This window comes from Panulirus ornatus, chromosome 48 (genome assembly GCF_036320965.1).
Source record: "Panulirus ornatus isolate Po-2019 chromosome 48, ASM3632096v1, whole genome shotgun sequence".
Classification (NCBI taxonomy): domain Eukaryota; kingdom Metazoa; phylum Arthropoda; class Malacostraca; order Decapoda; family Palinuridae; genus Panulirus; species Panulirus ornatus.
In genome coordinates this window covers 12,934,499-12,960,805 of record NC_092271.1, presented here as the reverse complement: position 1 = coordinate 12,960,805, position 26,307 = coordinate 12,934,499, and the positions used below count along the sequence as shown (strand labels likewise).

The 26,307-nt window shown below is 41.0% G+C and overlaps 1 protein-coding gene across 2 annotated transcripts in view; it reads right to left on the bottom strand.

Moving 5' to 3' along the window:
- Nucleotides 1-14,926, bottom strand: part of Dek (protein) — an 89,935-nt gene extending 75,009 nt beyond the window's left edge. For both annotated transcript variants that reach the window (XM_071690580.1, XM_071690581.1), the window contains exons 1-2: nucleotides 14,768-14,926; nucleotides 9,991-10,231 (exon numbers count right to left, since the gene is read on the bottom strand). In XM_071690580.1, coding sequence (XP_071546681.1) covers nucleotides 9,991-10,231; nucleotides 14,768-14,803 — 277 coding nt within the window. In that variant the 5' untranslated portion in view covers nucleotides 14,804-14,926. The remainder of the gene's footprint in view (nucleotides 1-9,990; nucleotides 10,232-14,767) is intronic.
- Nucleotides 14,927-26,307: the final 11,381 nt, after the last annotated feature.

Below are 26,307 nucleotides of genomic sequence, written 5' to 3'. Positions count from 1 at the left end.
GATTCCTTTTCTTGTCCAAGTGTAGTACCAGTAAGTGTTCTGAGGGGATTCAGTGTTTCAAATACATTACATATGTATAACAAAAACTTGCTGTCAATGAGCTGAAACACAGCATGCAAAGTGGTCGAGGAAACCACAGTACGGACTATGGAGCATGGCTGTGGGTTAGGCTCATGGTTTCAGTGCATTATACAGATGACTAATGAGTGGCTGTGAGCAAATAAGGCCCTTCTTTCCCTGTTCCAGAGAAATTAGAAATGGCAAATAATTGAGAAGGAGAAAAAAAATCAAAAAGTATGATTTTAACATAGACATGCAATGGACTCTCTCTCACTGATATAACAAATGATCCACTGGTAAATCTCTCATATGAGCTTGAGGTATTTTCTTGGTAGAATAGCTGGCTAAGATCTTCCAACACTCTGTCTGTCAGGTTGGGAATACTTGGCTTTTCACCCATCACTATCCTCCAACTCAATAATGGCCTAATAACTTATTCCAGGCCTACCCTTGGCCAATCAGAGACTGTTTACGAGATGACTTTATCAAACAAATGACTCAAGGCCACAGCAAGCTCACTCATTCACAGGTCATAGGTGTCGCCCCAAAAGTGCTGACAGCTGGTAAAAAAAAAAAGGGGGGGGGGGGAGCAGAGAAAGGAAAGGGCTTATGGGGAGGTTGAATGTCTACCTCAGGGGAAAAGATTTTTCAGCTTTCAAAACATACATTTTTGTCCTCAGCTGTTTGTTCCACATGAACAAGAACATAAAGGCACTCTGGAATATGAAGATTTATAGTGTGTTTGTTAAGATACTGTATGATGAGAGGAAAAAAAATTAAAATAAAACACTCCCTTCCCTCGTATTTTCAATGAAAACTTCATGAAGAAGGGGAAGAGAGACCAACTTCTTCACCTCGTGTGTGTGTGTGTGTGTGTGTGTGTGTGTGTGTGTGTGTGTGTGAGAGAGAGAGAATTCACCAGAAATTTCAAGGCTCAAAGAGCACAAACATTTATTTCCCTTCATACACTCTATAAATAAAAAGTTTAAAGAAAATAAACTAGCCATAAAGTGATGCCTTTCATAACATGACAAAAGTGGCTATCTTAACATTCAACAGGTTCACTCTTTTTTTATCTTAACCTATAATGTGTTACACTCCTCCAAGAGCCTAGGGTAAAAGGAAGTTTTTATGAAAAGATACAAAAGAAGAAAAAGAAAAGTTTTTATTAGAAGATACAAAGAAGCTAAAACACCTATTATCATTATAATCTTTTTTATTTTATTTTGTCACTGTCTCCCGCGTTAGTGAGGTAGCGCAAGGAAACAGACGAAAGAATGGCTCAACCCGTACACATGTATATACGTACACGTCCACACATGCAAATATACATACCTATACATCTCAATGTATACATATATATATAAACACAAACATATACATATATACACATGTACATAATTCATAGTCTGCCTTTACTCATTCCCATCGCCACCCCGTCAAACATGAAATAACAACCCCATCCCCCCCACATGTGTGCGAGGTAGCACTAGGAAAAGACAAAAAAGGCCACATTTGTTCACACTCAGTCTCTAGCTGTCATGTAATAATGCACCGAAACCACAGCTCCCTTTCCACATCCAGGCCCCACAGAACTTTCCATGGTTTACCCAACGCTTCACATGCCCTGGTTCAATCCATTGACAGCACGTCGACCCCGGTATACCACATCGTTCCAATTCACTCTATTCCTTGCACGCCTTTCACCCTCCTGCATGTTCAGGCCCCGATCACTCAAAATCTTTTTCACTCCATCTTTCCACCTCCAATTTGGTCTCCCACTTCTCCTCGTTCCCTCCAACTCTGACACATATAACCTCTTCGCCAATCTTTCTTCACTCATTCTTTCTATGTGACCAAACCATTTCAAAACACCCTCTTCTGCTCTCTCAACCACACTCTTTTTATTACCACACATCTCTCTTACCCTTTCATTACTTACTCGATCAAACCACCTCACACCACATATTGTCCTCAAACATCTCATTTCCAGCACATCCACCCTCCTGCACACAACTTTATCTATAGCCCACTCCCCGCAACTATATAACACTGTTGGAACCATTATTCCTTTAAACATACCCATTTTTGCTTTCGGTGATAATGTTCTCGACTTCCACACATTCTTCAACACTCCCAGAACTTTCGCCCCCTCCCCCACCCTGTGACTCACTTCTGCTTCCATGGCTCCATCCGCTGCCAAATCCACTCCCAGATTTCTAAAACACTTCACTTCCTCCAGTTTTTCTTCATTCAAACTTATCTCCCAATTGACTTGTCCCTCAACCCTACTGTACCTTATAACCTTGCTTTTATTCACATTTACTCTCCGCTCTCTTGTTTCACACACTTTACCAAACTCAGTCACCAGCTTCTGCAGTTTCTCACACGAATCAGGTGGCTTTGGACATACCTCACGAAAGTATCTGAAGCCAATTAAAGTAACCCTCATGGGGGAAAATTCCCCCCATGAGGGATACCAAACTATATAAGTATACGTATGTCAGTAGGAAAGATGGCCAGAGAGCGTTATCGGATTACGGGTTAATTGATAGGCGCGCGAATGAGAGACTTTTGGATGTTAATGTGCTGAGAGGTGCAACTGGAGGGATGTCTGATCATTATCTTGTGGAGGTGAAGGAGAAGATTTGAAGAGGTTTTCAGAAAACAAGAGAGAATGTTGGGGTGAAGAAAGTGGTGAGAGTAAGTGAGCTTGGGAAGGAGACTTGTGTGAGGAAGTACCAGGAGAGACTAAGTACAGAATGGAAAAAAGGTGAGAACAAAGGAGGTAAGGGGAGTGCGGGAGGAATGGGATGTATTTAGGGAAGCAGTGATGGCTTGTGCAAAAGATGCTTGTGGTATGAGAAGTGTGGGTGGTGGGCAGATTAGAAAGGGTAGTGAGTGGTGAATAAGAGCAAGGTTATTAGGTACAGTAAGGTTGAGGGTCAAGTCAATTGGGAGGTAAGTTTGAATGGAGAAAAACTGGAGGAAGTAAAGTGTTTTAGATATCTGGGAGTGGATCTGGCAGCGGATGGAACCATGGAAGTGGAAGTGGATCATAGGGTGGGGGAGGGGGCAAAAATTCTGGGAGCCTTGAAGAATGTGTGGAAGTCGAGAACATTATCTCGGAAAGCAAAAATGGGTATGTTTGAAGGAATAGTGGTTCCAACAATGTTGTATGGTTGCGAGACATGGGCTATGGATAGAGTTGTGCGCAGGAGGATGGACGTGCTGGAAATGAGATGTTTGAGGACAATGTGTGGTGTGAGGTGGTTTGATCGAGTAAGTAACGTAAGGGTAAGAGAGATGTGTGGAAATAAAAAGAGCGTGGTTGAGAGAGCAGAAGAGGGTGTTTTGAAATGGTTTGGGCACATGGAGAGAATGAGTGAGGAAAGATTGACCAAGAGGATATATGTGTCGGAGGTGGAGGGAACGAGGAGAAGTGGGAGACCAAATTGGAGGTGGAAAGATGGAGTGAAAAAGAGTTTGTGTGATCGGGGCCTGAACATGCAGGAGGGTGAAAGGAGGGCAAGGAATAGAGTGAATCGGATCGATGTGGTATACCGGGGTTGACGTGCTGTCAGTGGATTGAATCAGGGCATGTGAAGCGTCTGGGGTAAACCATGGAAAGCTGTGTAGGTATGTATATTTGCGTGTGTGGACGTATGTATATACATGTGTATGGGGGTGGGTTGGGCCATTTCTTTCGTCTGTTTCCTTGCGCTACCTCGCAAACGCGGGAGACAGCGGCAAAAAAAAAGAAAAAAAAAGTGAGTGGTGGGACGAAGAAGTAGGATTATTAATGAAAGAGGAGAGAGAGAGAGGCATTTGGACGATTTTTGCAGGGAAATAATACAAATGACTGGGAGATGTGTAAAAGAAAGAGGCAGGAGGTCAAGAGAAAGGGGCAAGAGGTGAAAAAGAGGGCAAATGAGAGTTGGGGTGAGAGAGTATCATTAAATTTTAGGGAGAATAAAAAGATGTTTTGGAAGGAGGTAAATAAAGAGCATAAGGCAAGGGAACATCAGTGAAGGGGGCTAATGGGGAGGTGATAACAAGCAGTGAGAAGGAGATGGAGTGAGTATTTTGAAGGTCTGTTGAATGTGTTTCATGATAGAGTGGCAGATATAGGGTGTTTTGGTCGAGGTGGTGTGCAAAGTGAGTGGGTTAGGGAGAATGATTTGGTAAACAGAGAAGAGGTAGTAAAAGCTTTGCGGAAGATGAAAGCCGGCAAGGCTGGTTGGTAAGGTTAGCTAATGTAAGTATGAGTCATGGTGAGGTGCCTGAGGATTGGCGGAATTCTTACATAGTGCCATTGTACAAAGGCAAAGGGGATAAGGGTGAGTGCTCAAATTACAGAGGTACAAGTTTGTTGAGTATTCCTGGGAAATTATAAGGGAGGGTATTGATTGAGAGGGTGAAGGCATGTACAGCGCATCAGACTGGTGAATAGTAGTGTGGTTTCAGAAGTGGAAGAGGATGTGTGGATCAGGTGTTTGCTTTGAAAAATGTATGCGAGAAATACTTAGAAAAAGCAAATGGATTTGTATGTAGCATTTATGGATCTGGAGAAGGCATATGATAGAGTTGATAGAGATGCTCTGTGGAAGGTATTAAGAATATATGGTGTGGGAGGCGAGCTGTTAGAAGCAGTGAAAAGTTTTTATCGAGCATGTAAGGCATGTGTACGAGTAGGAAGAGGAAAATGATTGGTTCTCAGTAAATGTTGGTTTGCGGCAGGGGTGCGTGATGTCTCCATAGTTGTTTAATTTGTTTATAGATGGGTTTGCTAGGGAGGTGAATGGAAGAGTTTTGGAAAAAGGGGCAAGTATGGAGTCTGTTGTGGATGAGAGAGCTTGGGCAGTGAGTCAGTTGTTGTTCGCTGATGATACAGCACTGGTGGCTGATTCATGTGAGAAACTGCAGAAGCTGGTGACTGAGTTTGGTAAAGTGTGTGAAAGAAGAAAGTTGAGAGTAAATGTGAATAAGAGCAAGGTTATTAGGTACAGTAGGGTTGAGGGTAAGTCAATTGGGAGGGAAGTTTGAATGGAGAAAAACTGGAGGAAGTGAAGTGTTTTAGATATCTAGGAGTGGATTTGGCAGCGGATGGAACCATGGAAGCAGAAGTGAATCATATGGTATATTCTTATTATACTTTGTCGCTGTTTCCCATGTTAGCAAAGTAATGCAAGGAAACAAGCGAAAGAATGGCCCAACCCACCCACATACTCACATGTATATAGGCTTTTTCATCCAGACACAACTTCCTAGAACCTATGGTTAGCTACTGGAAGAGGAAAAATATCACCCAAAACAGAAATAGCAAAAATATCACTAAACACAAGGACAGCAATCAAGAGTTACATCACTCCACACTCAATACCGCAGGGTAAATGAGGGGACAAAGCATGTCATCTTACTTCTAAGACTGTACTATGCATCTAAACACAATATTCCCAATAGAAGTGAGTTATAGGATTTGTTCCACAAACAAAACATGATGCATTAAAGCTTTATTTTACATAGCAGTTATCATTTTTCCCCTCAACTGGAATACCAATAATAAAATATTGTATGAGAATATATGAACAATCCTTAAACAAAACTGTGCCAAATACAAACAGAAAATTAACAATAATATAACCATACTAAGTATGTACACACATTTTGATTGCACTGCTGAATATCATCAAAGTATGATACTCTTTAGAGCAAGGAATCACAAACCCAGGAAAGTCACACATATCTTTTCATGCGCCTCTGGGGGAGTACTTGTAAAACAAACCAAACTAAAACTAAGATTTTTATTCCAATAATTTAATAATACTATACAAATAATATCAAAATTATGAAAAATTGAACAAGCTTTAGTTGTAAGGTGACTGCTGGCAACACTGGTTCAACCTGTGCCTCATACTGATCACTTTCAATGTCAGAAGAATCAGAATCCATAAAATCTCTAACCACGATACTCAAAGACACATCATTTTCAAGTCATTCAGGATCACCTTCCTCCTTGTACTCTAATTCTAGCAAAAGCAGCTCAATTTCCTCTCTAAAAGGTTTGTGGGAAGGTGTTTTCTTTGGCGTGGCTAGAAGATATTGACGAGAACTGCCCGCTGCCAGTTTGGCCTAGCAGGCAGCTTCCAAACAAGAGGGCACAAAAGCTAATGCAGAGGCCTATATCTAGAGGAACTGATCAGCTTGCATAGACCTATATCTTGAGTTCATCAAGAGTATAGCAATTAAAGGGCTTAGCCTGGAAATTTTGGAGGGCCTGAAGGATCAGGATGTGGTATACAAGGGATGAAGTACTGTCAATGGACTAAAAAAGGGTATACAAAGCAGTCATGAGAAACCAAAAACGGTCTATGGGGCCTGGCTGTGAACAGGGGCTCTGGTTTCAATGCATTATGCATGGCAACTAGTGTGGATGTGAACAAATGTGGCCATTTCTTAGTCAGTTCCTAGCACTACCTTACTGGAATGGGAATAAAAAAGTTAAAGAAGAAAAATCTAGTATACTGTCCATTGTTGATGCTGTACTGATATTCAGATTTGGTGCACTGCACAAGCCTGGCTTCTCACATTTGCTGACCAGTGCTGATTCATACATCATCTTTTCTCCACCAAAAGTTTAATATACGTCAAATAATTACCAAAATAATTAGAGCCCCAGAGACTACTGCAGAACAAAAGGGTCGTACCTTCTACTATAATGTTATGTGGATAACTGAGACTAGGATTCTTTCCCTTTGCTAATTTTAGTTGTCCGTGACATAAGACATCTCTACATATTACTAAAATGCCCTTTCAATTCAAAAGACGTTGAGAAAAGGCAACCGACAAAATCAAGGAATGGATTCCTATGGGGTGAGACACTGCTAAATGGGAAACTCTAACGCAGTGAGTTTTTTCAATGACATAAGGCACCTCTAGAAACTGATGAATTGCACTTTTAATTTTACGTGAAGGCAAATAGAAGCAATTCATACAAGTATGGCTACAGTTTCCCCTCTATGAAACATACTAGTATGCCTGAAGTTAAGGGTGTAACTAAACATTAGTGAACAGTACTACATATGATTCACATTTTTGTGTGAATATAAAGAAATTTCTCCTCAGGATGTGCAAACCCCTGATCCCCATAAATCCTACAGTAAAAAGATTCACTTAGCAGTGATTCTGCTTTATCATACTTTCCAGGAACATATATCCAAAAAGGGACTGATGGCACATCCTAACAGTGCATGACCTACAGACCATGGGAGCTTGCTATGGCCATGAGCATGTGTCAATGTCACCTCTCTAGTGATCTCTGATTGGCCAAGGATGGGCATGGAACAAGCAAGCACACTTTTGTCTAGTTGGAAGACAGCAATGGGTGGGGAAAGCCAGTGTTCTTCACCAGACAGACTAAAAGATAGAAGGTCCTGACCCTGATATTCTAACTAAAGAATATATCATGCTTGTGGAACAAACTCTGGGGAAAAGTAAAATGTCTTTGGTAAATACAAACACTGTTAGCATGCAAGATTTGCAAATGCCCATAAAGACAAATAATCACATACCCAAGCCAGATGATTTCAACTAAATTATGCTAATAACTTCATGTCAGAGAAACCTAAGCAAAAACCCAGACATACATCTTAACAATATGAACAGCATTACCATAATCTTTAATCAAGAGCAAGAACCCCTCTTGGAAAACTATGATATTGTGGGGGAGGAAAATATAATCCAATAAATCCTCACTTTTGGTTTCTTTTCCAATCCCATGAATCTTTAGGAAAAAATTATTTAAGTAAAAAAAAATCAACGAGGCACGTTTTGTCCCCATATTTCACTTCAATAATGTGTGGAAATATTGTAGATGTTGAAGCACGATGTACTGAAGAATGCAGGATCACTGCCTAAGTGTTAAATGAATTGCCACTGCGAATGTCTTACCATTTATTTCACCAACACCATGCACTACTTTCACTCATAGTGTGCAAACATTTTGTACGTATCTAAGCAAAATGTGGTAAAGAATGTTGGGGTAAGGCTTGCATGTCAAGTGAGTTGCCTCTATACATATCTTAGCAATCACTCTACCTACAATAAAAACTGATTACTGCAAGTGATATCATTTTTCATCTTATGAAAATAAATGTTTTGCTCATTATAGTCAGAATGATTGATTTTTTCTTTTTTTTACTTTCCTTCATATCTATTCAAAGTTTTCTGGGATAGCAAGGCAGCCCATGGAACACATGAAGAAAATGCCTTATTTGCTCAAAACCATTCTCTAGCTGTCATGTGTAATGCACCAAAACCACAGCCCCATATCCACATCCAGGCCCCACACCTTTCTATAGTTTCCACTGATACTTCAAAAGCCCTGGTTCACTCACCCTGATTATACCACACAGTTCCAATCCACTCTACCCTGTGTGCACTTTTCACCCTCCTGCATGTTCATGCCCCAAAGCACTCTAAATACTTTTTAACTCCATCCTTCCATCTCTAGTTTGGTCTCTCCCTTCTTGTCCACTTCTACCATATATTATCTTCATCAACCTCTACTCTGTCATTCTCTCCACATATCCACCCAATTTCAGCACCTCCTCCTCAGCTCTCTTAACTAAACACTTCTTATTACCCCATCTCTCTCTCTTACCCTATTATTTCTGACTTGATCTACCCTCCTAACACTTCATTTCCAACACAAGATATTCTCATTTCTAACCCATGCCTTGCATCCATACAACATCACCGTATCCCAAGATATCACCCTAAGAGAAAGGGGAGAAAGAATACTAGCCACATATTCCCTCCGAGTCAATTTCTAAAAGTTGGGATACACAGATGAGCCATGCAAGGAATGCTCGTCCTCCTCTGAGGCTTAGGCTGGGGTGTCTAATGATTTTTCTTCAGAGCAATATAATTGAAATTTGTAAAATTACCAGCCACACTAACCTGACACAATGCTGTCATGGTCAAGTGGGAACTGGCAATAATGATTCCACTTCTGCTAAAAACACCTGCCTCACCTTGGTCAACTTTCCATGATGGAAGTCCATAAAATCACTCTACACATGATCCAATGACAGATCATCATTTGTTCAATAATTCAGGAACATCTTTTCTGATCCCCTAAACATAGCTAAAAGCTGCTCAATTTACTTCCAAGAAAACACTTAAGAAAGTGCTGTCATTGGTATGACTAAAGGATGACTGACTCTGCAGAGAAATTATTGTACATGCCATCTCAGCAACTACCTAGGCTTGGTGGGTGGCCATGAAACAGATGCATGAAACTAAATCAATGTCTTGAAAAGTTTTCCACCTTGCATAAATATCCATGTAGAGGAGTTTATGGGTTACAAAAACTTTTTCTATTAACAGATGAGAACTCCAGACACTGCTCTTACATTCTTTAAGTGAATAGAGCTATTATGTATCAGGGACCAATGGATTTTCAAAGATCATTGTCCCTACTATATGATATATATGTTTCCTTTTACCACGGAGTAATATGTAATCTTTTCCAACTATTTGGTTTACTAATTGCATATAACATACTGTAAACACTATGTGCATGAATTAAGGTATAAAAGTATGAAAAAAGATGGATAGTTTCTCACATATGTATGGAAAAGGGAGAATGTTGGAGAAAGTCATTTACTGTGACATAGGAAAACAAAATATATGAGCAAATTGCACAACTGAAGGTAACAGAGGAGTATGCAGCAAATTCAGAGGCTTAAGACAGCAGTGTGATTACCAACAAAGAAAAGACCCGTCAATGGGAGAACAAGCAAGCCCATAATACTTTCCATGGCAATACATCCTTTAACGACAAAGGACAAACCAATCTACCACCTCATCTGATTGTTCAATAATCATTAGTTGGAAATGGACAAAATCCAAAATTCTACTACTTACATTTCTTTGGTGTTTCTATTATTTCTTCCTTGTCTGGCTTTGGCTCTGGTTTTGACTCTGGCTCTGGTTCCAGCTCTGTCTTTGGTTCTTGTTCTAGCTCTTTCTTTTCCTCCTCTTCTTTTTTTGGTTCTTCATCCTTTTTAGTTTCTTCTTCCTCCTTATTCTCTACCTTTTCCTCTTTGCTTTTATCCCCCCCCTCCTCTCCGACATCCTCTGCCACCTCCTTTTCTTTATCCACTGTCTGAAATGCATCATACAGTTCAGCAAAACATTTCTGTACACATAGGATAAATGCATAAGGAATTAGATGATGACAAAATGATTACTTTGTCAGCTGGTTTTCATTAACTTTAATAGGAAATAAACAGATCCTTCATCCCACAAACAGGGAAACTCGTCATTATTTGCTCTTTGTATCTAAATGAATTTTGTCTCCTGGAATGGGAAAAGTTAAATTTGATGTTGTATGTATACAGAAAACACTGCAGTCAGTTCATGTATTATGAACAAAATCTGCAAATTAAAGTTCAAATATCTAAGGGTTAAAACTCAATGTGAATGTTTCAGATGGTGAAGCTGGACACAAACAATGCAAGGTCAAATGAAGAACATGTATGTAAAACATGACCACCATGGTTAACAAGTGCAGTAAAATGGAGACAATACAACTCCATCTGTTCTGATTCCTTTCCTAGCTCATTTCTAAATAACTGCAATGTTTCAGAAAATAAAATTGGACTTTGAAACTAAAAGTAGACACATGAAGCATGTTCATTCAATATGGCCAGCATAGATATTGGTAGAAGTGAGCCAAAGCACCTGTTTTGTTTGAATTATTTTCATAGCCTTTAGATAAATATTGCATGTATCCATATATTTGCATTAAGGAAGAAATTTCCGTTTTTTAATACCTATTGACTTCCCAAGAGCCTAAGAAACAAATGAACAAAGGCTTCATTTGCATACATAGTCTCTAGCCTATGCTACAATGAACAAAAGCCTTAGCTTCAAACCTTCAATGGTTGTGTAATTTTATCTCGACTGAATGAATATATTTGGTATTACTTTAACGTCTTCACTCTTAGAAACCCCACATTACAGAAACAGCCAAGTCAGCTTCTAAGAAACTGGGAGTCGTGTTTACATGTTAAAATTTCTTTTCTTTTTCGAAAAAGTTGCTGTTTATACAAAGGATTGATCTATCCTTGTATGGAGTACTGCTTTCACATCTAAGGTGGTTCTAGCTTTGCTTCCTTACTTGACAGAGTTGAAAGTGGTCCAACTCGTAAAATCTCAGAGGTTTACTACAAAACCTAATGTGCCCCCACCACTAGCTAGACAATGCAATACTTAGCAAGCTGCTGCGCCACATGATTACTGCAAGGCCATTAGCAACTCAAGGTTGGGACGTTTTGATAATGGTTTCTTTACCTACACCTGAAAGCAGTGATTCTCAATCTTTTTTTGCCCCATGCATCCTTTTCACCTTATGTCAGAATGTCACTGCCCCTCCCCCTTTCCAAGAGTGTCTGAATCAAAAGGTATATTCCAAATAATATGCATACAATACTGAAAATCTTTTATTTTTCTATACTAGTACATATACATTTACTTGGATTGTTTTCAGAGTGCAGTTTTGCATATCTAATTGGAATAGAAAATGTGGATGGATTTTGAAACGAATACAAGTAGTATTTTTTATATTCACAACTAATTACTTAACAGACTAAACTGAAGAATACTTCAATAAATATAAAGCTCAATTGAATCCCAATTCCCCCTTGGGGGGAACTCCCCCCAGGTTGAGAACTCCTGCCATAATTAAGCTTTGGAACTCTATATCCTCCAATGTCTTTCTCAACAGCTAAGACCTGGCACATTTTATAAGACCTCAATTTCTCCAAAATCTTTAAATACTTTCCCTTGTCTCTTTTTCCCTTTCTTTAATTGCACTATATTTCAATTAAGGCCCAGCTTTGATGTGGATGTTTATGACAGGAGAATCCAATGTTAAAAAAAAAATCTAGGCTCAGGAGCAATGAAAAATAGCCTCAGTTGCAGACAAACAGTCTATAGTTATCATGTAAAATGTAACAAAAACCAGTTTACTAATTCTTTATATCTATAGCCAGTAATATGAACCACCAAATTATAGCTTACAATCTCTTTCTGCAACTGCTCAAAGTCCTTGTAACCATACCATAAAAATAATAATTGGGAACTCCACTTATCAGTGCTTCATATTGACATTTCACAAGAGTGATATTTAAGAATTAAGGTACAAACCCTTAGAACTAATGCTTCAAAATATGATATATGAAAACAAAATAAATTTAACTCACAAAATATCCTTTTCCTTCATTAATATTTCAATATACTGTAAAGTGTATCGAGTCATAATGAGCTTTATGATGACGAAAAAGCAAAATAATCTTATATGAGTATCCAAAAAACATTGGATTTTTTTTTTAATTTCTATCCCACCTTTTTAGCTTTTGTGATCAAAAGCAGTTGTCATTATATCCAATAAAAGATTAAAACAAAAGATAAAGTTTTGAGCAGTAAATAGGTCATAAGCATTCTAATGAGCTAAATCCCCTCATTTTGGAAGGCATATACCAATGCCTTTGTTGCAAGTGATTATCAGCATCTGGTAAACAGGGATAGTCATGGTAACTTTTCTTTAGATGCTGGTAAACAGGGATAGTCGTGGTAACCTTTCTTTAGGAGTTGACATCTCCATAAATAGTATCTAATTCCTCTGAGACAGAATCTGACTTTTCCAGATACTGTAATTTTGGTCTTACATCAAAATGGAATTACAAAATATTTTAAAGGATGGAACAAAATTGAATTTGGAAGCCATTTCTTGCTGGAAATGAAAACAAAATAGTCATATTAATGATGAATACTGATTTTTCTTTTTTTCCCATAGACTTGATGAATGTTTATAATTGCTGACACAACTCTTGGCATCTTTTGCAGTTTCATCATGGAAGTGTGTGAAGTTTGTGATTTTGTTTTAAAATATGACAATTATTTCAGAACCATAACACATCCATTACCTGATAACATGATACACTGCCCATACTGCAATCTTGGTACATAATAAAGGAAAACCTTGCTTAAATACTGTGACATGACTCATAGTGCTTTCATGAGTTTATCAATGCTGGAAAATTGTAAAACCAACAAAGAATAGGCTAACCCCCTGTGTACAGGGAGTAATCACTTAATAAATCACATTACAAACCAAATGTAGCTTTAGAGAATCTAAACAACCACAAATTAAAAGTACGTCTTTAGCTGTCCATGGGAATGATAAGTGGAACCAACCCATTCCGTAACCTCTGAACAATTGGTAAAGAGTGCTTTTACATCACAATGTCCCTAATTCAAAACCCTGTCCACTTTATGAGTTAAAAGCCACATGCTACATCAACCCTGCAGTGTGAGGAATCCACTGGAACTACTTTCATCAAAAGCTGCTGACTAGAACACATACATCTTCCTAATGAATTACCTAAAAAAAATGATACAAGTCTAGCTCAGCTCTAAAAAACCATCAGTATTGGACAGACTCATTCTGTTCTGTAAGGCTTATGTAGTGTTTTGAGGATACACAAGCAGTAATGAGCATGACTGTGAGCATTAACTATATTTTAATGAATGATAACAAGGTGACAGCAGAAATGCGAATAAATGCGTAGAGTAACAGTAGGTAATACAACAGAACCTCTGAAAACTTATCAATGTTCGAAGTGAAAATTCATGCATACTAGTCACACCATGATTGAGTACCACCAAATGTCCCTCGATGACAACAAGCACATGACACAGCAAACAATATTTTGCTAGTGTTACATACTGGTATTTCTACATAAATTAATGTCATAATCTCCCTGATTTACACAATCCTTACATCTTATCTAATATCACTTGATATGCTTTGCTGCTATTTAATTCTCCCAACACCACTTCCAATGCACAATAATCTCTCTCATTCAAAACTGGTAAATTACAACAATAATAATCCAGTCATTATCCTACCACAAATTTTCAATTTCTAGAATCAAATTAAATGCTATCCCATAATCTCATAAGAAAAAACAAATAATGACATTTCATTCAATGATGGTTGCCACTCAACTTTTTGCAAAACTTTGAGCTTAAGGTCTATCCATTTTCAACAGTTAACTAGGAAAAGAGCCACTCATACAAACTTAATGCATGGTCTTTCAATCAATTTTAGTTCATGTGCATTTTTCATGTTTATGGCAATTTCCAAACTCAAGCAAAGGTGACATGGTCTGCACTTGAGTCTCAATTACGTCGTCAATACTCATCCCTATGAAGAAAAAAGATGTACGACTTGTAGCAAACTATCAAGAAATGATTACAATCTACTCATTAACATTTGCCAATGCCAAGTGAAGGCCTTGCAAGGCTACAAACTGCAACTGAACTTTTATCATTTGGCTCAGCTCTTGCTCTTCCCGAGCCACACACCTGACTCACGTGGCCTCCCGGCTTGAGGCTCTCCAGCGTCACCTCAACTCAAGCTTTTATTCCAGACCTCCAACGATCACCATCATGTGCACGTGCAAATGAAATCATAATTCAAAAATAGCAAGAGAGCGTCGGCAGCAAGAGGTTGAGGTTGGCGTGCTTGCTATCTGGCTGGCTGCAGTGCTTGCACACCTCCCTCACCCACTGTTCTCTGCACACTCTCCCTCACACCTCCCTCAACAACCCTCACCCCTAGAGTCTCTCTTACCTCATTAACCTCCTGTTTGGGCTCGTCGTCAGACATTTTTCAGCGTGTTAAACCTCCGTTACCTGTTTATAATCGACTAAGGGTAGAAATGGCGGGTAAACGACGCTTGTCAAAACTGACCAATCAGCGAGCGTGGCCGCGGCCGCCCAGACAAATGAAGTTGAGGATTGCGTCACTCACCAATCCATGATTTGAAACACAACCAACAAACCAAAACACTCCGCAATTACACTTATAAGACTGTTCATACTACCTCCCGGAACGCTACCAGATCCTAGGAGTGCTTACTGCACGAATGTCACGTAAATTACTCGAAGTCCTAATCTCTAGCTATTGCAAGGAAAGCCTTCCTGCAAGAAATGTCCTGCCTCCGTTTTAATTCTTTCATCATGACTAAGACGTCTTGTTTTGTGTTTCACGTACTTATCTACCTTAAGTTAACATACAGTCATCTCTAATGTGTTCTCCGACGCAAGAAGCAGGTATCTTTCATTCATTAGATCATACTGAATGCAGATTTAACCCATCAATTAGTCAAAATTCAAAAATTGGCCCGCAAGATTACGTTACTGTTCTCAGACCGAGCTTATGGTGCACAATAAATAAGCGGGTGATTGTAGCAAAAACTAATTAGCTAACGCTGACTCCAAGCAATTCAAAATACGCGTTAATACTTATATGTGATAAAGGAAACGTACACTGCATATATATATATATATATATATATATATATATATATATATATATATATATATATATATATATATATATATATATATTATATACAAGGGGCGGGCAGCAGCTTTTAAAAACTGCATACTGCACTCCTATACGTCTAAACAAAACGGGAGGGCTGGATCCCCCTGGTTTTCAAAGTGGGGGACTTCAGCCCCCCCTACCCGGTGCCGCTGCAACTGTGTGTGTGTGTGTATATATATATATATATATATATATATATATATATATATATATATATATATATATATATATATATATATATATATATATATTGGAAAGGATCACAATTTTGCGCGTGATCAAGATATATATGAGTCCACGGGGACTCATTTTCCCCGTGGACTCATAGGAATATATATATATATATATATATATATATATATATATATATATATATATATATATATATATATATACAGAGAGAGAGAGAGAGAGAGAGAGAGAGAGAGAGAGAGAGAGAGAGAGAGAGAGAGAGAGAGAGAGAGAGACTTGTTAGTTCCCCGTGTCATCGAGGTACCTGCCAACATATGTCATGTGTAATCCACGGAAACCATAGCCCCCTATCCACAGCCAGAGCATTCCTTGGTCCCTCCGGGTAGTTAATATGCCCTGGTTCAGTCCACGTCGGCCTCTATATACCACATCGATAAATGCACTCTATCCCAAGCATCCTCTTACCCTCTTGCATGTCCAGGCCCCAAGTAATCAATATCTTATTCCATCCTTTTATCGCTAATTTGGTTTCAAGAGAAAATTAAAAGATTTTCCTTGAAATGACCAGGAGTATATTGTCAGTTAAATAGCAACTGCTCAGACTAAGAGATTTAAAGTGACGTATTGTAGAGGATGATGTAAGGATATGTGAAGAGGTAAATGGCAAATTCAAAAGTATGTTCAGCGTGAAAAATACGAGAATCCCAACATGAGAAGGTCTTAAAAAGCATATAGATATCTAAAGAAGAGAGTATTAGAATACTAAGGATCTTGATCCATAATGTCCTGGTGAAATTTCACTCGAGGCGCTAATCATGGGTGCAAATACACTTGAACCTCTTAAAATATTGTTCAAGATGTCGCTATCGAAAGGTAAAGAACTAAGGGAGTGGAAAAGAGCAAACGTTATAGCTATTTTTAATCAAAGGGACAGGGAAAAGGCGTTGAACTACATGCCACTTTCACTGACGACTGCGCTCTGTAAGGTACAGGAAAACATAACCAGAAAGCATTTGGATGACTTCCTGCAAAGGAGAAATCATCTTAGTGAGAGACTACATGGTTTCTGGGAGAGAAAGCCAATCGTAATGAACACATTAGTTTTCTACGAGAGAGTGAGCTCAGTACTAAACAAAAGAGAAAACTGGATGGATTTATTTCTCTTCGGCAGGAGTGTTGTAAAGCATTTAACACTGTACTGCATGGGATACTGATCAATTAGTTTAATCATCAGGTAGGAGTACTGCATAGGATATTGATTAACTAGTTTAATCATCAGATAGGAATAAGGAGGTAACATCTTTAATGGGACCATTAACTTAGGAAAGTATGGAGGAAAAAATGACTCATTTCGGAGGAGCCTTTCCAGAGTGGGTTGAGCTCTCCAGCGGAGTGCCCAAGGATTCTGTTCTGGGGCCATTACTCATTTGTGTGGACTCCTACCTGACTATGTTTAAAGATGATGCAATGATCATAAGGAAAGGGAGGAGCGGTGAGCATTGCATCAAGATACAAGGTGTAAGGATAGAAACTGTTATCTCAAAACGGTCTACCCTTGAGTTGCCAACGACCACACAGTTTCCTCGATTACAAAGGAGTACAAATCTATTCGAACAGCAACTGGGTCTTTGTGACAGTGGAAGATATCAGCAACTGGCAGATTAGTGTGGTAAGAGTAGAGAGACAGTCATAATCATAGAGTAAAACCTATAAACTGTTTATGTTAATCAGGAGGCGCAAATGTTACAAATCATAGACTCGGGGATGTGGATTTTGACGAAAAACCTTTACCACAGGCACTATATATAAAGTTTTTATATCTGATTAACTTCTGGAAGCCGGGGTCAAAAGTCAAGGTCATCAGGAAACATATACGAGGAAAACTAAACCATATTTAGGGGGGGTATGTGTTTTACATACAGTTTTCTTTGTTCTCGCCAGTGTTCTGAGGGAGACTGTCTATCCTCCTCTGTTACTCCAAATACACTCAGTACACATTTACCTCCTTAACTAAGGCTGCAGCACAGGATAGTAAAGTGCCTAAAGATCTCTCGCCTTAGGTGGATTTTCTCTAGTGACTCATTCCTCCTCTGTTACTCCAAATACACTCAGTACACATTTACCTCCTTAACTAAGGCTGCAGCACAGGATAGTAAAGTGCCTTAAGATCTCTCGCCTTAGGTGGATTTTCTATAGTTACTTATCCATTTACTTCAAGAGTATCCTTCCCCGGGTTGACAATCACCTTGTCTTCACTACTGCCTAGCCCAGCCTAGGTAATACAGCTCCTGTTTTTCGTCCATAGGACGATATACAATACAAATACTGCACGTAATTAATTTTCATCGAAATGGACATGTTCGAAATTTTTTTGAACAGGTTCAGTTTGGGTGGATTCCGAGGGCTCCCCCTCCTCATGTTTCCCATCCCCCCATTCAGTTCAGGTTCAGTCGGGCTCTCGTGACATAACTATTCGTGGGCCATAAAGGACAGTAACACTGCAAGTTGTGTGTGTACAGGTCATTACATTCAACGAACACAAAAATGAATCAGAAATTTTCTTTTCTTTCATACTATTCGCCATTTCCCGCATTAGCGAGGTAGCGTTGAGAACAGAGGACTGGGCCCTTGAGGGAATATCCTCACCTGGGCCCCTTCTCTGTTCCCTCTTACTCAACATTTTGTAGCAGCCTCGTTGAAAGAAAAGTGGTTAAGAAAAGTGAAGGGCATGACACAAAATGTCTTTGTAAGTACTGTCATTGTCCATTGTCTGCCAAACTTAGTGGCAATGAAAGACACAGCAAAACAGCTAAACACAAGAAAGCTAAAGAGCTGTTCACTACTCAAAGACAAACCACAATTCCGTTTGATAAAGTGAGTGATGACGCACGGGAGAATGAAAGAAATTGATCACTGTTCATTGCAGAACTCCGTTCATTACGTGTTGTTGGTCATCTCAGTGCGTTGTGCAAAGCACGGCTTACACACAGAGAAAGGGTGCGAGAATTTCAAGTTAAAAAGATCGAAGTGTAGTGCAGTGGTGTGTAATGTGATTGCCCCGCATTTTAACAGTGATCTGAAAAGTGATATAGACAATCAGAGGTTTAGCCTCTTAACTGATGAGAGTAATGACATTACGGTAACGAAACCATTGGGTTATCGCTATCCGGTTCTATTCTGACTGTAGTGACTTTCTTGGAACCTTGTTAAGCTGACTGACTGTAATGCTAATGGGATATGTGATGCCATCAAGAAGTCCTTGAAAAATAATGAAGTTACGAAACCTTGTTGCAGTTGGCACTGACAATGCTTTTGTGATGACAGGTGTTAACAGTAGAGTGTATGCTAAACTTAAGTTAGAAGTTCCTCATTTGATACTGATCAAGTGTGTGTCATACTCCACAGCAGCTGTGTCTCATGCTGCACCAGAGTGTCTCCCCAGGAACCTGGATTTTGTGATGAGAGAAACCTATGATTGGTTCTTCCACTCTGCCATTCGCCAAGCAAAGTACATGAAGACTTTTTCTTTGATCAATGATGGTCAAGCCCGTTGAAATTAATACAGCAAAGCCAGACTCGATGGCTGTCAATTGAATCATCAATTGTCACAATACTGCAGCGGTGGGTTGAACTTAAAACTCACTTTGAAATGGCAAGAAATGGTGAAAGGTGTTACACAGCTCACATCCTCTATGACATATTTTGTGACAAGAAAGCCTCTACCTTCCTGATATTCCTGAAGCATATTCTTGGAGAAGTTCAGCGTGTAAATAAGAAATTTGAAGCGGAGGTACAGGATCCAACCAAACTGCTAAGTGGCCTTATTCAACTTGATTCCGTAAATTCTAAAAGTCTTCATCCCAGGCAGAAAATCAAAATGAGATTCAGTAAAGAACTACTCAAATGTTACAGTCAGTGTCACCACTGAGTGCAAGTGAATGCCTTCAACCCATAAAGCCTGGAATACTGGAATTAGCAAAGATGTTTACTGATAACGAAGAAATTCTCACACGCACTGAGTTCCAGTGGAGGAAGCTTCATCATGTATTGTGGAAACAGAACATTGGCACCCTAGCACCATGGGCTGAAATAGCCTCGTCCAGGGATGCAACAGGAGAAAATTCTTTCAGTGACCTCTCTGAGTTGGCTTTGCCTGTGTTATCATTGCCTCACTTCAACGCTTTTGTTGAGCGTATCTTAAGTCATGTGAACATTGTGAAGTCAAAGCTTCGAAAACCAGTATCAAAAGCTTCGATGCAATACTAACTATCAAGTATGTTAACTTTATAAACTGCCTAAGGAAGTACTGAAAAACATTGGGTCACTGAAAGCATACAAGTCATGGCAACCACAACCGGGACCCCTCACATAGACCACCACAACACCAGGACACAGAGGACGAAGGGATTGCGGATTGGGAAATAGCAGTCTGGAATAATGGCCAGTGTTTTAGTGTTAAAGTAGTCAGTCGTACCTGTTATTGATAATATGGCACATCGAAGAGTAGAAATAATTTGAAGAACATTTTTGCGTTGTTACTTTTGAAAGTTTAGCACTTTTCGAGTAAATCGAGCGCCATCTAAAATCCTTAGTTGGCAATTCTGCAATGGATGGCTGGAAGCTTGGAGCCTCTCTCAGTGCTCTGAGGCTCCATAGAAACCAGGTGTGGGTTTCAAATTTCTTTCAGTTTATCTTTAAGTTTATGCTGTATTGCCTGCTGTCCTTCCCTTAACCATGTAACAACCGCCTCAAGTCTTTGATGTTCTTCGGTATTTCTGATGAAGAGGAAAATTTTCTCCTTCGATCAATCGCACAGACTAATCTTATCCCCTCTGTCGCTTTAACATGGGTAATTTGGAGCTACGCTTTCCTGTAATGACTTACTGGGCGATATTTCGAGTAGCCTAGTCAGTACACACACTCCCGGCACGTACGGGAAGACTTCATCTGGACCATGGACGACCGTTGTATGGGTCTAGTTGTTTTCATAAACTGATTATATCATCTGTATCATTTTCTATGCCTCCAAGACGTCATTTTTATTCCCATCTTGGTAATGCTGGTAAAAATAAGCCTAAATATATAAAGGCTTATGGCAAAACATTGTCCTCCTGAGCAAAAACGCAACTGTCCTTCAACTCTTCCAATATTTTCATATCACCCTCAAGAATTTTTTCCTTGAGTCTCTCAGTCTGTTTAGCTGCTTCTCTACACACAGTTTGCTGTTGATGAACTTATGGAATAGTTTTGGATTGTCTTTTGCTGTGTCCATAATGTTCTTTTTATAGTGTCTCTGCTGCTCCTTTCTCGCCTGGCACCACTTAATGCTTCCTCTCCTGTATCGTTCACTTGCTGGCTGGCTGCAGGCAGGGTCGGTCGTTCATTTCTCATCCATGGGACGTCCATCCCTCAGATCTTTCGCTTTATGACATTTCTCATTGAACCACATCTCTCAGTTTCAGTCCTTTCCCTCTATTTTCTTACCAGGGACATCCATGTTCTAGTGTGTGTGTGTGTGTGTGTGTGTGTGTGTGATACACATCTGCGGAAATCCATGCAATTATGTCATGAGATAAGTAGGTAAGACTCAATAGCCGAAGGTCTCTCTCTCTCTCTCTCTCTCTCTCTCTCTCTCTCTCTCTCTCTCTCTCTCTGAAGCCTGCTGACGAGAATGTCTGATGAATTCATCAAAAGCAAGAGTTGACTACCTTTGTGTGTTGCTCGGTCACCAAGCAAGTTCCGAGATCAACAAGTCAAGAGATCATTCAGTGACGCTTCACCAGCTGAATCGAGTGGATGGGACATGAATATTATCATGAGAGGTCACGAGACCTCGAACTTTACAGACTGAAAAAAAAAGGATCTTGAAAAATTATATACAAAATAAGAAAGAATGAAGGACAACAGGTACGTGCTTAACTTAAAAATGTCACTGCAAGGAAGATATAGAGTAGTCAAGCCCACCAAATCCCTTGGGAATAAACCAAAGATAAAATATGTCATAGTCCTGGCGAGAGTTATGGAAAGAGTACAGCAAGTCCTGCCGAGTGAAGTAAAGACCTTACATGGAATAAGTAGAGGAGGGAACCCGTTCCTGCAACACTACATGACAACGAGTCAACACATCTCACGACCCTTCATGTTCACGATGCAACGCCCAGAATGAAAACATTGATATCGTGCCGCTCAAATGTTCCGCTCTCGCCTCACAAGGACACACACACACACACACACACACACACACACACACACAACATCGCTACACTTCATGATCAGGTGCCTCACTTAGTGGACGTGGCAGGCTTCCTAAGCGCTTCGTGACCTCCATAGGAGAAAGTAGCTCCCGGATAGGAAGCTATATATATATATATATATATATATATATATATATATATATATATATATATATATATATATATATATATATACTCACACGAGAGAGAGAGAGAGAGAGAGAGAGAGAGAGAGAGAGAGAGAGAGAGAGAGAGAGAGAGAGAGAGAGAGAGAGAGAGAGAGAGAATTCTCGAGAAGCCACCTGCAGTAGCACACACATATATTTGAACACACGGCCATGTACACAACACCGGGCCAACCCAAGCAACCCACGACCACAAATGTTGTAAAGTAATATGTCATGCACTGGTCAGGCGCACATCCACCCACGCACGGGGGCTGGTGGAGGCTGCCTCACTCCGGCACTTCCTGCGCCGCGCCCTCCTCCCCACCACACAGCGTCCCTAGACGACCTCCTCCACACGGCAGCTGATCGCAGGCGCTGGTAAAAGCGAGATCGGTTCTCCCTATTTGGCCTACCTGTTCTAGGTACGGTACCGGTTGTTGTAGGTACGGCACCGTGGCTTTATGTACGGTGCCGGTTGTTCTAGGTACGGTACCGGTGGCTTTATGTACGGTGCCGGTTGTTCTAGTTACGGTACAGGTAGCTTTATGTACGGTACCGGTTGTTGTAGGTACGGCACGGTGGCTTTATGTACGGTGCCGGTTGTTGTAGGTACGGCACCGTGGCTTTATGTACGGTACCGGTTGTTCTAGGTACGGCACCGTGGCTTTATGTACGGTGCCGGTTGTTGTAGGTACGGCACCGTGGCTTTATGTACGGTGCCGGTTGTTGTAGGTACGGCACCGTGGCTTTATGTACGGTACCGGTTGTTCTAGGTACGGCACCGTGGCTTTATGTACGGTGCCGGTTGTTGTAGGTACGGCACCGTGGCTTTATGTACGGTGCCGGTTGTTCTAGTTACGGTACAGGTAGCTTTATGTACGGTACCGGTTGTTCTAGGTACGGCACGGTGGCTTTATGTACGGTGCCGGTTGTTGTAGGTACGGCACCGTGGCTTTATGTACGGTACCGGTTGTTGTAGGTATGGCACCGTGGCTTTATGTACGGTGCCGGTTGTTCTAGGTACGGTACCGTGGCTTTATGTACGGTGCCGGTTGTTCTAGGTACGGCACCGTGGCTTTATGTACGGTGCCGGTTGTTGTAGGTACGGTACAGGTAGCTTTATGTACGGTGCCGGTTGTTGTGGGTACGGCACCGTGGCTTTATGTACGGTGCCGGTTGTTCTAGGTACGGTACAGGTAGCTTTATGTACGGTGCCGGTTGTTCTAGGTACGGTACCTTCTACTCTGGGCGCAGAACCTGGTGTTATCACACCTTATTGGCATAAACAAATAATAACCTTCATCATCATCATCATAAAGATTATGATTAATGATTAAATAATATATTTTCTGAGCCCTTCTTACCATATATAAACACATATATACATATCACAAGATGGAGCCTCGATAATGTTGACGAGGTTAAGTCTGGTAGCCAGGTGGTGGTGGTGTGTGGTATCCAGGTGGTGTTATGTGGTAACCTGGTGATGGTGTGTGGTATCCAGGTGGTGGTGGTGTGTGGTAACTAGTTGGTGTTGTGTGGTAACCTGGTGATGATGTGTGGTAACCAGGTGATGGTGTGTGGTATCCAGGTGGTGGTGGTGTGTGGTAACCAGGAGGTGGTAGGTGGTATCCAGGTGGTGGTGGTGTGTGGTAACCAACTGGTGGTATGTGGTAACCAGACGATGATGTGTGGTAGCCATGTAGTGATGTGTGGTAACCAGGTGATGGTGTGTGGTAGCCAGGTAGTGATGTGTGGTAACCAGGTGATGGTGTGTGGTAGCCCGGTAGTGATGTGTGGTAACCAGGTGATGGTGTGTGGTAGCCCGGTAGTGATGTGTGGTAACCAGGTGATGGTGTGTGGTAGCCAGGTAGTGATGTGTGGTAACCAGGTGATGGTGTGTGGTAGCCAGGTAGTGATGTGTGGTAACCAGGTGATGGTGTGTGGTAGCCAGGTAGTGATGTGTGGTAACCAGGTGATGGTGTGTGGTAGCCAGGTAGTGATGTGTGGTAACCAGGTGATGGTGTGTGGTAGCCAGGTAGTGATGTGTGGTAACCAGGTGATGGTGTGTGGTAGCCAGGTAGTGATGTGTGGTAACCAGGTGATGGTGTGTGGTAGCCCGGTAGTGATGTGTGGTAACCAGGTGATGGTGTGTGGTAGCCCGGTAGTGATGTGTGGTAACCAGGTGATGGTGTGTGGTAGCCAGGTAGTGATGTGTGGTAACCAGGGGATGGTGTGTGGTAGCCAGGTAGTGATGTGTGGTAACCAGGTGATGGTGTGTGGTAGCCCGGTAGTGATGTGTGGTAACCAGGTGATGGTGTGTGGTAGCCAGGTAGTGATGTGTGGTAACCAACACAGGAGCAGCCACCAGAGTATCTAATCTCTCAAAAGTTATCGGTGGTGACATACTGCATCCTGCTTCTAACCCTTACTACCCCACCTCATCCCCACCCGAGGATACAGTCCCACCCCAAGAGATGCACTGGTCTAACCCCACCCCAGGTACAGGTAAGCCAGAGGTGCACTGGTCTAACCCCACCCCAGGTACAGGTAAGCCAGAGGTGCACTGGTCTAACCCCACCCCAGGTACAGGTAAGCCAGAGGTGCACTGGTCTAACCCCACCCCAGGTACAGGTAAGCCAGAGGTGCACTGGTCTACCTCAACCTTACCCTCGGCCCAGGTACAGGTGACTCAGTGGTAACCTTGCCTGACCTTCGTCTGTACTACGTATCACAAGGGGGTCAGTGCTGAGGCTGCCCTCATTGCCCAGCTTATTATAACATACGAACATGAAGTTTGTGTGTTGTTACCACAGTGCACACCACTCGTCACTGTGGGGAAGGGCGTGGTCAGTGTGCCTGGCAGCGTCGTCACTGTGAACAACAGTGTGGCTCTATGTAAACCTGTATGGCAGTAGCGTCCCCCGCAGGATTGCAGGTGAAGCAATACATCCAGTTCCAGTACTCTTTAACATGAGTAATAGTAAACAGAGGATATCTATCTATCTACCTATCTATCTATCTATCTATCTATCTATCTATCAATCTATCTATCTATCTATTTATCTCTCTCTCTCTCTCTCTCTCTCTCTCTCTCTCTCTCTCTCTCTCTCTCTCTCTCTCTCTATATATATATATATATATATATATATATATATATATATATATATATATATATATTCCCTGGGGATAGGGGAGAAAGAATACTTCCCACGCATTCCCTGCGTGTCGTGGAAGGCGACTAAAAGGGAAGGGAGCGGGGGCCTGGAAATCCTCCCCTCTCTCTTTTTTTCCTTTTTTTTCCCAAAGGAAGGAACAGAGAAGGGGGCTGGATGAGGATGTTTCCTCAGAGGCCCAGTCCTCTGTTCTTAACGCTACCTCGCTGACGCGGGAAATGGCGAATAGCATGAAAGAAAAAAGAAAGAAATATATATATATATATATATATATATATATATATATATATATATATATATATATATATATATATATATATATATATATACACACCAATTGGGAGGTAAGTTTGAATGGAGAAAAACTGGAGGAAGTAAAGTGTTTTAGATATCTGGGAGTGGATCTGGCAGCGGATGGAACCATGGAAGCGGAAGTGGATCATAGGGTGGGGGAGGGGGCGAAAATCCTGGGAGCCTTGAAGAATGTGTGGAAGTCGAGAACATTATCTCGGAAAGCAAAAATGGGTATGTTTGAAGGAATAGTGGTTCCAACAATGTTGTATGGTTGCGAGGCGTGGGCTATGGATAGAGTTGTGCGCAGGAGGATGGATGTGCTGGAAATGAGATGTTTGAGGACAATGTGTGGTGTGAGGTGGTTTGATCGAGTAAGTAACGTAAGGGTAAGAGAGATTTGTGGAAATAAAAAGAGCGTGGTTGAGAGAGCAGAAGAGGGTGTTTTGAAATGGTTTGGGCACATGGAGAGAATGAGTGAGGAAAGATTGACCAAGAGGATATATGTGTCGGAGGTGGAGGGAACGAGGAGAAGTGGGAGACCAAATTGGAGGTGGAAAGATGGAGTGAAAAAGATTTTGTGTGATCGGGGCCTGAACATGCAGGAGGGTGAAAGGAGGGCAAGGAATAGATTGAATTGGATCGATGTGGTATAACGGGGTTGACGTGCTGTCAGTGGATTGAATCAGGGCATGTGAAGCGTCTGGGGTAAACCATGGAAA